Source organism: Python bivittatus, unplaced genomic scaffold (genome assembly GCF_059951505.1).
Source record: "Python bivittatus isolate LINGU-HERP-01145 unplaced genomic scaffold, Pbiv_v1 ctg000670_np1212, whole genome shotgun sequence".
NCBI classification, from domain to species: Eukaryota; Metazoa; Chordata; class Lepidosauria; order Squamata; family Pythonidae; genus Python; species Python bivittatus.
The window spans coordinates 8,464,511-8,481,194 of NW_028277094.1; the positions used below are offsets into that span (position 1 = coordinate 8,464,511).

General features: G+C 40.6%; 1 protein-coding gene across 2 annotated transcripts in view; it reads right to left on the reverse strand.

Moving 5' to 3' along the window:
• The window catches only part of LOC103047959 (neuronal PAS domain-containing protein 2-like), an 89,674-nt gene that overhangs the window by 26,246 nt on the left and 46,744 nt on the right, over positions 1 to 16,684 (reverse strand). For both annotated transcript variants that reach the window (XM_088151691.1, XM_088151692.1), the window contains exons 2-10: positions 12,676 to 12,765; positions 9,731 to 9,787; positions 8,666 to 8,820; positions 7,846 to 7,937; positions 5,134 to 5,223; positions 3,315 to 3,435; positions 2,356 to 2,469; positions 1,746 to 1,864; positions 101 to 183 (exon numbers count right to left, since the gene is read on the reverse strand). In XM_088151691.1, the coding sequence (XP_088007817.1) occupies positions 101 to 183; positions 1,746 to 1,864; positions 2,356 to 2,469; positions 3,315 to 3,435; positions 5,134 to 5,223; positions 7,846 to 7,937; positions 8,666 to 8,820; positions 9,731 to 9,762 (806 nt within the window). In that variant the 5' untranslated portion in view covers positions 9,763 to 9,787; positions 12,676 to 12,765. The remainder of the gene's footprint in view (positions 1 to 100; positions 184 to 1,745; positions 1,865 to 2,355; positions 2,470 to 3,314; positions 3,436 to 5,133; positions 5,224 to 7,845; positions 7,938 to 8,665; positions 8,821 to 9,730; positions 9,788 to 12,675; positions 12,766 to 16,684) is intronic.

Below are 16,684 nucleotides of genomic sequence, written 5' to 3' on the forward strand. Positions count from 1 at the left end.
AGACACCCTTGATGTCCCTTTTAAACTCCCCATTTCTCTTGCTCCAAGCAATCTTCTGTTCCACAGAGAATCATGCTGCTTTAAAACTGAACAGTTTTACCTGTGGTCTAAAAACAAAAACTTCCACTCTAGGCTATGCCGTGATGTGAATTCTTCGCAGGGTTCTTCCACGTTACAAAGTTCCTGCCAAAATAGACGGCATAGGATATAGTTAGACATCTTCATTTCTCTCCCTCCCTCCCTCATTCTCTCTCTCATAGCTGCAACTCTCCAAAAACAAATAATCCATTTGACAAACCCAAATCCAGCAAGCGAGACTGTTGATAACGCAACTCTTTGAAAAATCAGTGTAATTTCTTTCTAACTCTCTTCCCATACAGGTAGCCCCCGGGTTAAGAACGTCTGATTTATGGACAACCCATAGTGAAGAACGGAGCCTACTATAGCAAAATTTGAGTTAAAGACACAATGATTCAAGTTAAAAACACAATGGTTTGAGTCCATTACACAATACTACTTATACAATATTGTACAATAATACTGTTCTGGCTTACATACAAATTCAATTTAAGGCCAGACTCTGGGAACGGAACTTGTTCTTAAACTGGGGACTACCTGTACTGTAAACTTTATTCTCCATCCAGAAGCTGTTCTAATTTCTAATTGTGGTTTGTTGACTAAGTTACAACACATGAAGGCTTAAACCATGGCTGACAAGCCACAGTGGCTGGATTCACCCAACACAATGCTGTGGTTTAGGGCACTAGACAATCCCTATTGGCATCAGAGATAGCAAAATGATTGCAAATTGTAATTTTCCCTTCTATATCGACTGGCTATGAATTCTAGGAACTACAGTCCCAATGCATCTGAAAGGCATCAATTAGGGGAAGACTGAGGTAAAATCATTCTTTTAAAATCCCATTAACTTCAGTGAACATTATGTTGGCAAATATCTGCAAGAAACAGCGCTATTTTACCCCAACCTAGCAACACTGCATGTACACATTTTAAAATATATGCCAGAATATGATATTTGAAGCAGGCAGGGCCCATCATGAAGATTCTCAGCACTGAAACATGCAAATCTCCCATGTAACCTGTAAAATTACATACTGTGCAACTGTATAAATAAATCCACAAAAATTACTAGCCTGTGAACATCCCTCACGGGGAAGAACTCCTTACATGTTCACATCAGGGTGAAGAGTAGAATAGAAGCAACTGACATGCTTTATTTTCTATGGACAAAGAATGCATCACTGTGAGTACGGAAGAGTTATCCATCGCATGGATCCTCACAGTCTGAACTGTTCCTTCGTTTCATGCTTCTTACATAAAACTGTAAACCTGCAGAGCAATCTTATCTACTGCAAAACGTCACAGGGATGTATCTCCTGGGGACGGTGTAGCTACATCACCACATTTCAAAATACTGCTCCATATTAAGACAAACAAAAATAGCAGTAGATGAAAAACCAAAAAATGTAGAAAAATTCCGCCCCAGCCTTACTCGGAACATGCTAATATTCCACATGTAGGAAGGTTTTGTGTTTTTTTCATTTTGATTTTTTTTATAATGTGTTTACTCAAAAAATTGGATCCATATGAAGTCATCACGTGATAGTTCTGCATGCAGAGCTCGTGGAAAGCTTTTTGCACAGATTGCTCCACTGGCCCCTCTCAAAAGCCCCTGAATTGTATCTGGTTATGGCAAGGTTGTACTAAACAAAGAGACAGCGCACCTTCAAGAACTGTGGAGTAATGAGACGAACCGTTGCTACCAGACAGCCCTGGTTGTCATTGACTGACCGGAACACACGTGCAACGGGAGACTCAAAGCCGTTGTAAGAAGATGGAGGCGCTAGAAACAAAAACAACAGCAAACCTCACGAAAAGTAGGCTGCACCTTCTCTATCTGAATTCGAGCCCTCTACCTTTCGACGGATAGCAACGAAGCGAGCAATTCGAGTTTGTCATTTGCTTTCTTTAGAGCGATGCTATCAGAACTGCTGGACAAAGGGCATAAAATACTGGTGCCGAGTGAGAAGGAGGAGATGAAATAATGAATAAAACCCCCACACTCTCATTGGCTCTTTGGGAAATGCTGAAAATGGAGCTTTCCTCAAGAGCTCGGGAGGCTGACACCACGTACTGGGGGCGGGGGGCATGTTTTAATGCATTATAAGGTTTTTCGTTTGATTGCTGTGTTGCATTTTTTGTTGGGAGCTGCCGAGAGTCTACTATGATTGTGGAAGGATGTGATTTTGATTCATGCTTCGGAATAAGCTGAATATCAGGCAAAGATAAATTAACAGCATGTAAAAAAAGGGGGGGGGGAATGCATCAGCTTACCATGAGAAAAATGTTTGAAATCCACTACAAATTTGACGTATTCATAGGTAATGGCTTCATTCGGATCCAGGTTTCCTCGGGCTAAATGGCAGCAAAACTCGATTTGTTTTTCAGCTGAAAGAGACAGATGAAGAAGAGGTTTTACAGGATAATAAAAATCAATGAATCATCAAGTTGGAGGATACCTTCAAGGCCCTCCAGTCCAACCCCATATTTGGAATTCAAATATCATAAGCCAATTTCTCCAATTCCATTAGACTTCCTTAAGCCCTATCTGGAAACTTTAGGCAGAGATTCAAGCGTTCCTAGGAGAACCCTAGAACTGCTAGCATTGAAATGATCGTTCCTGTGCCACTGAAGAAACATGAGTTTCATGGTGTCATGAGATGGGAAGGAGAACCGGCTACAGAACCACCACTAGCAGCAGAGAATAAAAGAATCATATTTAAGAAAAGGGAAGAGTAATTTTTTGATCGGGGAGTTCAAGACATCAAGTTCAAGACTTCAAATATTGTGAACTGTTGTGGTTACCATATCCGTAAGTGGACTTTGTGAAGATGGAAAGAGAGTGATAAACAGGCACCAGAATGGTCAGGGAACTAAGACCTATAATGGAAGGAATGTTACGTTTGAGATCCTTCAATTTTGAGCTAAAGGATAGCAGTTTGCAAAAATGATGCATGTTGTGGGAGAATGAAATATAAGAAAAGCCTACTCCTTGGATGGTCATCTGTCAGAGACGCTGCAGTGGACCTTCGTAGGACTAATTGAATGTGGAATGGTTCCTGACAGGAGGGCTTCAAAAGGGATTCAGGATTAGGGTTAGGTTAAGTTACATGGGCTCACAGAAGAAGGCTTTTCTTATACTCGTAACACCTTAGGTGCTATTTACTATTTCTACAGCATGCTATAGGAAAATTACACTCTCTTTGCTGGAGATAACAAAATGCATTACTTACTGTTTAAAAAATCGGAGGTTACTGGGTTTGTCACGCGCGTGTGGGGTGAAAGTAGCTTGTACACATTGTTCTGTTCACACTCAGGTAGAAAATTTAATATGTTTTGGTCCACCAAATCTGACTGAGGCAAAAGAATTCTTTGTTATGTTCAATGGTAGAGTTAAAATGATTGTGGAAAGCGTAGTAAACTCATTTTCCCTGTGCAAACATTAATCATCACCGCCGCTATCATCATCGTCATCATCGTCATCATCTCATTAGTTACTCAAATATTAAAACTGCCTCTGTTATAAAGGATACCACCAGAGTCTTATGCATCAACAGAGCCTATGACTTTAATAATTGCTATATATGGGACTTCAAGATATGTGGTTTGCCAAGCCTTTTATATTTCTTATTTTATCATGTTCATAAGAACTCTTTCAAGAAACTACCATCTCTGATTTATAGATGGGGAATTGAGACCTGATTCTCACCAAGAACACAAACAGATCTATAGTTGCACACATGACTTTAAGCTGTAGGTGAAACTGCATGTTGAAATGTTTTCTCACCAAGGAAAAAAAATGGGGACATATAGAAATCTAGTATCCCAGGAAAACTAGGTGAGATCCTTCTAGAGCGATACCTAGATATCTCTCTGCAGGAAATTCTCTGTGCAGGGTGAATCACTGGAAAATTCTCAGTTGTAAACTGAAATGACGGCCATCTAACTTTACAGCCTCATCTTCTGTTTGTGAAATCAAGGTCTAAGTGAACATCTGCCAAAGGGCAGATCTAGGCCAACACGCTGTCAGCTGGGTTACAGCAGAAAGAGCTTCTCTGCCGAACAGGACTGAAGGCAGGAATCAGGAGCAGAATTTGCTAGGCGGTCAACCCATCTCCTCTCCCGAAATGCACTTAAGATATTAGGAGAATATCTTCCATTCACACAGGCAGAACACACACACACTTATGTTGAGATGGCATCAAACAGAGCAATGATCACTAGGGAGCTGTGATTCATCTGTGTGCTGACTGGTGGGCATTTTATGGGCTGGCACCTTGGCTAGGAGTTATCGTATTATCACCCATATGGGGTGAGTAAATGTCCTCTGTGCAATTGATCCTTTGGGGCAAAGTTCCTTCCAATCACAGCTACATTACTGCGCTGTGCCCAACTGGAAGCTGTGCCCTCAGAAAGCATGGCAGGAAGAAGGCTACTTGTCAAAGCTATTGGTTAACCCCCTGATGGGAATCTGCCAAATGGAGCAACTTATTTCAGTTACTGGATCATCCATCCATCCATCCATCCATCCATCCATCCATCCATCCATCCATCCATCCATCCATCTATCTATCTATCTATCTATCTATCTATCTATCTATCTATCTATCTATCTATCTATCTATCTATCTATCACATTTATATAGCCACCCATCTCACGTAGTGATTGATGATAACTTATTCGAAGACCTGACAGCCCAGAATCATTGAGAGTTTAATAAACAACAATAATTGTTTATTATTTATTTTAATCATTAACAGAGGCATGATGATGATAATGATGATGATGATGATGATGTCTCTGTTATTGACTAAAATGCATATTTTATTCTATCCTGCTGTAGTCTTTGGTTTCATATTTTTCTAGCGATTCTTGAAAGCCCAGCAATTTACAGGACCAAAAAAATGCATCACCCCTTTGCAACAACAATTGTGTTAAGTTTTATTCCAGTCTTTGAAAGAATTTTACTGTCTGTAACTTAGTGTACCATCCATATCAATATTTCTTTGGACAGCAAAGTGATGTTCAGATACTGTGTGATTAGAACTCACCGGTAAATGTCCAAGAAGAGAAGAGACGCTATCAGATACATAAATAATAATGCCATCAGTGGTTAGTGCAATGAGAAACCCATCTAATGCCTACAGGGGGGGAAAAGGCATAATTTAGGAACAAACAGCATATATACTAACCTCAAGGGTATTTATTTCAAAGTTAAATTATCAGTGGAATTTATGAAACTCAATTTTGCTCAAGATACCAAGTTGACATGTGAACTCAGCATTAAGTATTAACACCTGTTAAGCAGGAGAAGAAGAAGCAGATTTGGATTATCCAGAAAGAGCAGCAAAATTATTTGTTGTGATTATATTTTTACCAACAGAGGATTTGTGTTATTTTTCTGGGCCATGTGACAAAAGAACTTGGCTGGCTTGATTTGGGGAAGATAACACCATTTGCGTTCTGTCTCAGGCTGGCCTAGATAGACAGACGGACACACGGACACACGAATGGATAGATAGACAGACAGACAGATAGACCGATAGACAGACAGACAGACAGACATATGGATGGATAGATAGACAGACAGATAGAGAGACCAGATTCTCCTGAGAGTATCTGCACCCAACATATATTGTTGATCACTCTTTTGGACAAATATTTTGGGAAAATATGGATAACAAGATGCTTGGAGACATAGTCATTGGGTATAATATTATAATTCATGCACTGTCATCTTTGCTTGATCCATTGGTGGAAGGGCTCTTAACTTCATTGTAAATAAAGCTCCATTTTGCAGAGCAGTGCCAATCTCATGCAAGTTTACTCAGAACGAATTCCCACCAAGCTCAGCACAGCTCAGCATATTTAGGGGAACATACAGCTTAAGAGAATTCTTCTATGTCAAATACCTCTCTAAAACCCAAGCCAGAAGTTGTACGATTGGAAGAAATTGGTCCTTCTCAATGACATGAGTGTTCCTTTGATAGCTGGATAACTTCTTGAAAGAAGAACAAGTTATCAGCATCTCTCCATTTCTCTTTAGAATTTTAGATTTTTTTATCCCGCCTTTATTATTTTTGATAAATAACTCAAGGCAGAGAACATACTAAATACTCCTTCTTCCTCCTACTTTCCCCACAACAACAACCCTGTGAGGTGAGTTGGGTTGAGAGAGAGGGACTGGCCCAAATTCACCCATCTGACTTTCATACCTAAGGTGGGACTAGAACTCACCGTCTCCTGTTTTCTAGCCTGGAGCCTTAACCACTAGACAAACTGCCTCTTTAGAAAACTGCTGCCTCTTTAGGGAAAAAAAAAGTATTTGCTTAACCCCTTGGAACCACAAAGCAGAAAATTTAGGAACTGAAGTTGTTCAAGGTTTCAGTTTCCCTTACAGTACTCTGAGTTAATGCTTATTTTTTTCTCAATCCATATCTGGATGGCAGTCTAATGCAAATGGGATGTGGTTTGAGAATGAAATATACATCTGCTAGGCAGCAGGGAGCCAAAAGAATTAGCTTTCCCTTTCTTTCTAATCTCCCTTTCTTTCTGCTCCTTTATCTCCCTTGATCCTAAACCAGAGATGGAAACTGTTGATTGTTGAAAGGACAGGAAACATGAATCACCAAAAGAATCGCCAGGCCAAGACATTTTTGAAATAACCACCTGCGAGGGAAACCTGTAAAGAATTTGTCTTCTCTCAGGCAGAAGTTTGATCTGATTAAACTGCAACTTCATCAAGAGACATTTGTAGATGGAGATAAACAAATGTTTCTAAAGAAGGTGAGTCACTGGATCTCTATGAGGAGGAAACAGTCAAGCTGCAGCAGTTCTAGGCTAAGGCTAAATACTGGTGCTGGAAAAGAAGCAGAAAATACTCCAGAAAAGATGAAAGAGCTTGCTTTAAAATGCAGTGAAATGCCTTGTTTGCCGGAAAAAGGATGCAGCAAACAGGATATAGTAAATATTCTTCTGTCTACATGTGTGGATTACGGATTTCACTAAGGAACGGTAGCAAGGACAACCAGTTAAATCACAGATTCTACTAAAACTCACATAAGCAAATTCCTCAATGTTTCAAATTTAGGGACTGCAAGCGCAAAATTTATCAGTTTCCCAGTCCACACAACACCCACAGCACAAAGCTGGGAATTTGTAATTGTGCAAACGGCAAGGCATGGGTGAATGTTCATGCCCGTTCAGAACAGATGGGTCTTCCGGAAACAGGAAGAGTTTTTTGCCTTCTGAACCATCTTCTGCAAGTCTTCCACCAAGTGGTGTCTGCCCAGCACCAACCACAAATCTTGGTCTATTTACATCAGAATGACTGAACAACACAGCTGGAACTAGCCACCCCAAATATAATGCTGTTGGCATGTTACATGCGGCGTCAGGCAAGACCTGGCATTCAAACCAGGTGGCAATGGCCAGGGAGCATTTTATACATCAGAAGCAAGGAATTGGTTTCTTAGATTTATAGCCCATCTTTCCTCCAGTAGCTCATGGTAACACAGACAGAGACCTCGCCTCGTTTTACAGTAAGAGCCATGTGGGGTGGCTTAGGCTGAAGGAGAGCAACTGGCCCAAAGTAATCCATGGAGCTTCTTGACCAGGATATCACTCTGGTTCTCAGGAAGTATCTGGGGTGTTTCAGTTTTCTTTTTTAACCAATGGCAAGAAATATTTCTTAGCAAAGTTTGGCAACCTTCTCCTGTTACAAATCACTTTCTCACCCACACATTTATACAGCATAGCCTTACCTCTAACATCAACTGAGTAAACTCCTCATTGCTAAGAAATGAGGGTTTCCAGTCTTGTCTAATCTCACAGGCTTCCGTTTGTGCTGTGATTTCTGAAAGAGAAAAGAAGGGAGGAAAGGGGATTAAGAAAGAACACTGCAGGCCTTACGTATGGAGGAAATGTTCTTGCTCAGGAAATGTTCTTGCTCTAGGAAACCACTCCAACATTATCTTGCCAGTGTAACTGAGACTACAGAAAAAATGCAACTACTGTAAGGTTTAGTCAGAAGAGGCATGAACAGATTTATAAAGTTATGTATGGTGTGAAAGAAGAAATAAACTGAGATTTCCCCCCCTCACTTATAGGAAAACCTAGAGTCATCTCTTGAAACTGAATGCCACTAGAGTGAAGAGAAGCACACAGTGCACATATATACCCAAGTACGGAATTGGGAGCCCTGAAGATGAGATAATGGCCAGGGGTGTGCAAAGCTGTGCAAATTATTCAGAGGGACGTTTCACAAAGCGAGCCCAGGGAGGTCCTCGCAATGGTTCTGCTGAGACCCAGAGAGGACTTCACAGCTCTGCAAAGTGTCCCATCGAATGGCTGCGCACTGCCGTGGGTGACTTTAAAATATCTTCTCTGAAAACAGGCACATTCTGAAACTCCAGAATTAGAGGAGGCTTGGTTTTGTTGATCGGGGAGAAGCAAAGAGGGGAGGGCCATCACTCGCTTTTTAAAGGTCATGAGTAGCTTTCTAAAATATTGAAAAATGAAAACAGAATCTGTGACAGTTATAAGAAGGGCAGAGGCCAAGGTGTTTGCACGTGGTTCCAGTACCTTTCTGTTTCTGTAAAAAGTCAATAGTCCTCTGTAGGATTGTGGACTTGTCCATCTTGAGTGGATGGCCGTGGCCTTGCAGCATAGTGCACAGCTCCTTAATGAGGACATTGAACTGATCTCTTCTTTTCTTCTCTGACTTGTTGCGTGATGCCCTGGACAACGGAAACACAAAGTTGCCTTAAAAAAGAGGGGAAGCTTAATTCCACTTCCATGGACAAATGTACAGGTGCGAGGATATCCACAGGGCAGGGTCAAAAACGTCAAGATGGTGCCATGACAATGCAAGGTTCCACCTGTTTTTATGTACATCGCACCTGAAAAGAAGGTGGAGCTTTGTTCATACCATCCAGCTACCATCTTGACATTTTTGAGCCTACCCCATGGACACCCTTGAATGTACTTGTCCTGATCCAGCAAGACTCTTTAATGGAGTTTACAGATATCATATTTAAGGTCTGGTTTGTTTAACTACAGGTTACTGAGTAAATAAGTGGTTGAATTTGCATAATGCAAAAGCCCTAAAGCTGAGTTCATACACTATACCAAATCAAAGTCAGACAATCCACATGATGGATTGCATGTTGTAGAAGCTCAACCCTTACATTCTTAGCCTTCTCCTACCTGGGGGAATCCTGTCATTTTCAGATTCCTGGAGATTATGGGAGCTGTGATCCAAAATATCAGCTTGGAAAAGGCTGTAGTAATATCTCCAACTCTTGTAACATCAAATTTTAGACAAAGATACTGCTGGGGCCATTAATGTTGGACTCCCTAGTCCTGAAGGAACAGAGGGATCACACAACAATGATTTTGGACTAATGATCTTTCATCATTTTATCCTTAATCACCTTTGTTAGGCATAGCAAAAATGAACAGGCTGTGTTCAATCTGTTTTGCTGTACAATCAAAACTGAGAATGTATGCAATCTGTTTTTTCCATGGATGAATTTTGCTCTGTTTTATTGCTATTATCAGAAACAACCCAATCACTGCAAGATTTTCAGGGGTAGACAATCCAGCCACTGGTTTCCCTTACGACACAAACAGGCTCCCTCCTTGTACCTCTTTGCCCTGTCCTTCTCATCTTCGTCCATCAGCTCGTTTACACGATACAGAGTTCTGGAATGAAAATATGCAATGGTCACTTTTCTGTTGGCATAACAAACATTACCTGGTGCTATGGCAACATTTGTCACATTTGTGAGACGGGCAGCTATAGAAATCTGACAGATCAATAAATAAACATTATAAATCAATGGTTGATACTGAGGTTCTGTTTCTTCCCTGGCTCATTGAGATGTGTAGTTTGTGATACCCAGAATTACAGCCAATAAATTATATTTAAAAATCCATAAAGTTGTATCAGTTATCCAGTTCTTTGCACAGCGACATGGCTGTTCCTTCATCCTTCTAAAATATGGCAAGGAGTAAAAGTAAGAATCATTGACCGTTGGAGTTGGGCAGCCAGTCAATTTAAATAAATAAATATAATAGCAATAACAACAATTACAATAATATGCAAGATGATCTAGCAGATAACTGTCAGACCCAACGTTTTTATTTTTTTAAGACAGACCACGGGAGAAAGCACAGAGAATGACATAGCGCTCTCGTCCCCGTCCTTCTGAGATTTATTTAGAACAGCATTTCCAACCTTGGTAATTTCCAGGTGGGTGGACTTCAACTCCCAGAATTCTCATCAATGGCCATGCCGACTGTGGAATTCTGGGATCTGAACTCCACACACCTGTTTTGGTTTGTTGTGTTCCAAATCCAGCTACTGTTTAGAGGTGCACAGAACTTTGTCATCACCTAACGGTTAAGTAGGGAGTCTCAGTATACAGCTTGGTTGGATGAATATTGTATTTATTTTACCAGATTACTAAACTGCTAAAAGAACGGTTCTTCAAAATCATACCATGAGGATACACCATTAGGTGGCAATTTGACTACATGTAGAGAGAAGGAAGATGACCTTGATGGAGATACGAGCTCTGCTGCCAGGGCAACAAGGGGCAAATCATTTTCTAAGTCCGCAATGTTCAGATAATGTTCAGAAGTGGCTCAGACAGACACTTTCCTAATTCATTGGGGTATAAGAAGGAGGAGGAGGTCCAGCACAATCAGACTTGCAAGATTCTGTCATTATAGCCAATCTCAATAAAAAAAGAGTTTTAGTCTTCCTGGGGACTTGACTTCTTGGCCTGGTCTACCTGGTGGGGAGGACAGTGATGAAGCATAGAGAGTTTAGAGAGGAATGGAACTAATTAGAAACAATAAGCATAGCTAAAGGAGACATTATTTCACAATCCTTTGATTGGCATTAGATTTACCCATCCAGATGAAAGACAAGGCAACAGCCTACAGTTCTGCCCAACGGGCCAGAACAGACAATCAGAGCAAAATCTAGTTCTTTGTTTCTCTTATTTCACTAGGACCTAAGGGACTAGGAAGAAGGCTGCCTTTGGCGACAGGGAGAGAATTCCCCCAGAGCGATGCACAAACGTCTGCTGGAATCTCACCCTCCGTCAATCAGAAACCAGGAGCTTGGTAGAATTTTCACCGATGAATCTAGGACCACACCCAGTGCCCCAGGGACATTTTTACATGGGTACATGGGTGCAGCCAAATATTTTTTGCTGCGCAGCAACCGCTGCCTCAAACACAGAAGAGAAATCTCATGCATGGCATGTTACACCCACATAGACTTCTTTAATCACCCTCATGTATAACCAAAAAGCCAGATGTCTTCCCATTACAGCAGAGGAGTTGCATAGCACAAGTTATTGTTTCAAATAAGAAAGACCAGTGAAACTGCAGCCAAACGTTGCTTATAGACCACTTCAGTTAGACTCCTAGTCAGCCAACAGCTTCAATAGCACTTCATACTATTCTATGTTTTTCCTAAATTTGCTTTTTTCCTCCAACAAGTAGCCAATATTTTGCATCCCCTGAACACACTCAGTACTTACTGGCTATGTCCAGAAAAGCATAGTATAGCAGATCACTCATTACTTTAAAATTCTTGAAGTACTATGCAAACCTAATCCATGTGCTTGTTGTACATTGCTATGTACTGTGATCAATTAACTGATTGACTGATAATTGATTATGTGCTATCAAGTCAGTATCAATTCTTAACAACCACATGGATAGAACTTCTCCGGGAAGATCTATCTGCAACCTGGCCTTTCAAGCCTTCCAAAGGTGTCCCCATCACCACTGTCACTGACTCCATCCACCTTGCTGTTGATTGTCCTCTTCTTCTCTTTCCTTCCACTTTTCCCAGCATTACAGCCTTCTCCAGAGCTAGGTCTTCACATGTGTCCAAAATATGATAATATGAGCCTGATCATTTTGACCTTGAGTGAAAATTCTGGATTGGTTTGTTCTATGATCTATTTCTTTGTTTTCTTGCCTAGCTATTTTTCTATAAAAATCCAGACCATGGGATAATTCAGTAACTAAGTTAAGTGTGTTGTGTGAACAGAGCTACTGGGTTGTTTGGGTTCCTCCAAACCTACTAAGGCTGACCCACCATTTTTTTTCATACTTCAGTAAATGCTTGGTTTCCCCCAAAACACAGGTTCTAACCACGGGGAGCCTAAAATAACAAAATATGTGTCATATGTCACATTGCAAGCTGTCTCCTTTCATCCTTGCATTGCAACACGCACACAAAGATGGTGGGGGGGGGGGAAATCCCACCAACTGATCAACCAAGTGATAGATGCCTATGCTTGCGGCTGCCCACCCCCCCTCTTATTTGTAACTGGTGCTACCCACAGACAGCCCTGGTAGAAAAAAGACAACCTAAAACAAACCTAATCTTCTTTTCCCTGACTCAGAAAACACGTATAGCTAAAAAGAAATGACAAGAAAATAAACAGGAAAAAATATGCTTTCTAATTCTACTGAAAGTTACTGATTAAAAAAAAAGGGGGGGGTCAGATAAGGAAGGTTACTCAGAATCACCAAAAGCAAGTAAGAATCAGATTGGATATTACCTGTTTTATCCTGCAGATTCATCAGTCCAGGATGGCAGGGGATGGTAAGTGCATTTAATTACCACCATGAAAATAAAGGAAGAAATGATCCTAAAAAACAGAAAGTTTCAGAAAACTGTCAAAGCTTTCTAAAAATTAGTCTTTTTTTTTTTGCATATTCTAATCAAGCACCAATACCCATACGCAGAAATGTATTAAATAAAAATGTCTAAATATATTTTATGAATTGATTATCAACCTGTTTATCATCACCATAATTGCAGATTAGCTGGGTTTTCTTTTCAAGGCAAACCATTTATTTGTGAATCTCCAACTGGTCCCTGGACAAGGGGAAGGGCGAGGGCAAAATCGCCCTTCGGTGTGACTACCCCAGAAGGCAAGGGTGAAGGTGCCATGGCGTCTCAGTTGCAAGAGGAAGAGGGAAGCTCCAGATGCTGGGAGGTGGGACAAGATGGGAGGTCCCATCAGTGACAAAGCGCTCCTCTTGCAGCTTCAAAAGAATAACTGGAAATTGGCTTTGCACCACTTATTTAATCAATTTCCCAAGCTGTATGGAATCTAACTGCTTTGGCATCATGGGGGCAGTCAGTCCCACGCTGGCTGGGGAATTCAGGGACTTGGAGTTCACACATCTTAAAGGTGCTGACGTTGAGAAACACTGGTTTATAGGATTTTAGGAAGAAAAATAAGGTTTAATGTTATTAAGATGATGTTGAATTTTATACCAAAACTTGGAATTTATCCTTCCCTGAAGGACTTTGGGATTTGTTCAGATTGGAGTGTAGCCCAAAAAATATGTTCTGCTTTGATAGTTCTGCTCAGCATGTAAAATCCTGGATTGAAGACATGCCTTTACTCTCTGCCTTTGAATTGGCCCTTTATCAACACAATGAAAGACTGAAAAACATTATTCTATGCGGTTAAGGCTTAATTTGTTGTTTAAAAACCAAGTCGCAATTATGCACTCGTCTTAAAACACAAGAATTAATGGGAGTGTAATTCATCTCAGTGCAAAGTCATTGGCCAGGTATGGGGCAAGAAAGCCCTTCTGCATTGCCACACCCTCAAGACAAGCCCCTTTAGCCACTTGTGGCTTGTACACAGGAAGGAGGAGAAAATAACTCCTCCACGTTAGGAAGAACTTGTTGGGTAGCTACACCTTAGCTCCGACTAATGTTTTTTCTTATTTTTCTAATATTTTAGATATCTAATATTTTAGATTAATATTTAGATATTAATATTTTTCTAATGTTTTAATACACACACACAACGAAACAACCTTTAAATTAAAAGATAACTTTTAAAAATGAGAAAAGAAAACAACCCCAAACACACTAAAAATACAAATCAGGAAAGAAAAGAAAAAGGGGGAAAAATCTGCCTTATATTTTATACCTATCAGTAGACATAGGTTTACTACTAAAGACACTACTATAATGTAATCAGTCCAAAATATGACTGTAAAATATCGCAACATCTCTGCCACGCTAACCCTATTGCTGCATCCTTGGATTAGTAGATAATATTCCCTTTTCCAAAAGAGAGAGATCACCCATTTCCAACAACCATGCCTTGACATCTGGAATCTGGAATTTCTGAATATGATTCTTTTAGTCACCCCTTCTGCTTAATACAATAATTATTATACGATAATTTAGAATTCCTGAGAAACAGATTCAGTTCTGACTAGCTCTCCAAACATCCTTAGCTGTAGAACAGCTTTTCCCAAAATTGCCTGTCCTTTGCCAACTCCTTCCCTCTTCCCACGTTGCTTTTTGGCCACAAAGACTTTCATAAATCATGCATGCAAACCTAACTGGTGCAGAAGTGTCTTTCCTGGACATAAAATATATTACTGCACTAAAGAAGGAACAGTCAGTTCATCAAGAAGGCAAAGCAACTTTTCACACGAACCAATTTCTGAGTGGCATTCTTCTTTTATTGCATTTGCATCTCATACTTTTTATCCAAGGAATTTGTAGCAGCGATATGAATATCTCACTGAATATATGCAATATGGAGACATTCGATTATGTACTGAGCATTTTCCCCCCTCCACCATGCTAAAGCCACTAATTTGGTCAAACCGTTTGGGGTTCCCTATATGAGGCTTTCAATAGCTGCTTATTTGTTTCAAAAGTTTATTTTAGATATTGCAAGGAACAGCCTGTGGGAATGAGACTCTTCTAGCATCCAGAAGTTTGAGAAAGTGGACCGCTGAGATGTAACCAAAGACCAAAGTTGCATGAAGACACTGTTTCAATTTCAGAACCATGGATGGCTGATTGATTTTTCGACTTGTATGGCCGAAAACAAACACCTTAAAGAAATCAACCAGACTAATGAGTCTAAGGTTATCCCTACTATTGTTTAATATTACAGTATCACTCATTTGGTTTACTATAAATTATCATTTTGAGCTTCTATGGAAGAGGGAGGTCAGAAAACGGGTCTCTGCTCCTAGTCTAATAGCAACAGGCAGTGCAACACCTTTAGGGAGGAGTAAATGAATCCTACCGCATGATAAGGATGCCCCCATTTGAAAAAGACCCTCCCCAAATTCCCCTTCTCAAGCCTACATTCTCCCTTATGTGTGATGTGGTTTTATCTATAGCATAGCACAGATCAGTGTTTCTCAACTTACCAACTTTAAGATAGGTGGACTTCAACCCCCAGAATTCCTCAGCCAGCTATACTGTGAATTCTGGGAGTTGAAGTCCACCTATCTTAAAGTTGCTAAGATTGAGAAACACTGGCACAGATCGTATTCCTCAGCCTTCACTTCTGTAAAATGGGGAGAACATCCACCTGCTTTCAGGGTTACAGTAGGGGCAAATGAACAAGAGAATACTGTCATCTGACCTAGAAACCAACAGCACTAAGTAGTAGGATAAACAACAGTGAAAACAGTCATTGTTCTGCCTTGTTTCCACTGTCAGGCAAGAAACTCATTAAGCGCTGCGCATAAAGCTAATCCTGGGCCAATGAAAACACACATGACATCCTGGGCTGGGCACATATGATGACAGAGACGGTCATACCTCTTTAAGAAAGGTAAGATACTTCTGGATTAAGGTTATTGCAGGGACAAGTTGTAGAATTTTTAAAGACGGCTCCTTGCCAGGTGTAGAATCTACGCTCGCTGGTCCTCGATGGAGGAGTTATTCCGATTCCTTGTTCCCATAATCTTCCTTTATAACTTCCTTTCCAAGCCCCCTTTTTAGGCGAGCCCTTGGTTACGAGAGGGATGTTAGTAATCCGTGTGCACCTTTGAAAAGGAGCACTACTTTCTATACGCAACAGAAAGGAACAGCTTGCCTCTCATCGCTGAACATATAAGAACGGGGGTCCCCACCCACCCTCCAGACTGCAAAGTTAACCTTTCCGCAAAGTATTGCTGATTCAATCATAGCACATTTTTATAGATGACATTTAAGAAAGCAAGCCGGTCTCCCGTATTCCTTGGAGAGGGTTTAGCACCTCCTCTCAAAGCAATAATTAAAAAAAAAAAATCTATACAGGCAGCATTAAAATCTGCCTCCTGCTATTCACGTAATGCTGCAAACCCAAACTGACATTTAACAAATGGAGGAGAAACTCAGAAAAAGATGCTCTGGGAAAACTGGCCAAAGCTGACAGCTGTCCACGCCAAAGAACAGTAATATACTTCAGATAGAGAGAGAGAGAGAGAGAGAGAGAGAGGGATGGATGGATGGATGGATGGATGGATGGATGGATGGATACACACACACACACATTTTCTCTCTCTCACACACACACACTCACATATATGGTGTACCAAATGTCAGGCTCCACAGACAATGTATTATATAAATTATATTAAATGTCCGTGCTGGTTGCCATTTTCTTCTCAACACTTCCCTACTCATTTGATCCATGTCTTTTGAACGTTCCTATGTATGGCAACATTTTCTCTCGGAAAAAAAAAATTAATAAAACATATTGGGATTGGCCTATGGGGCCTGACCTTTGGCATACCCTATGTTTG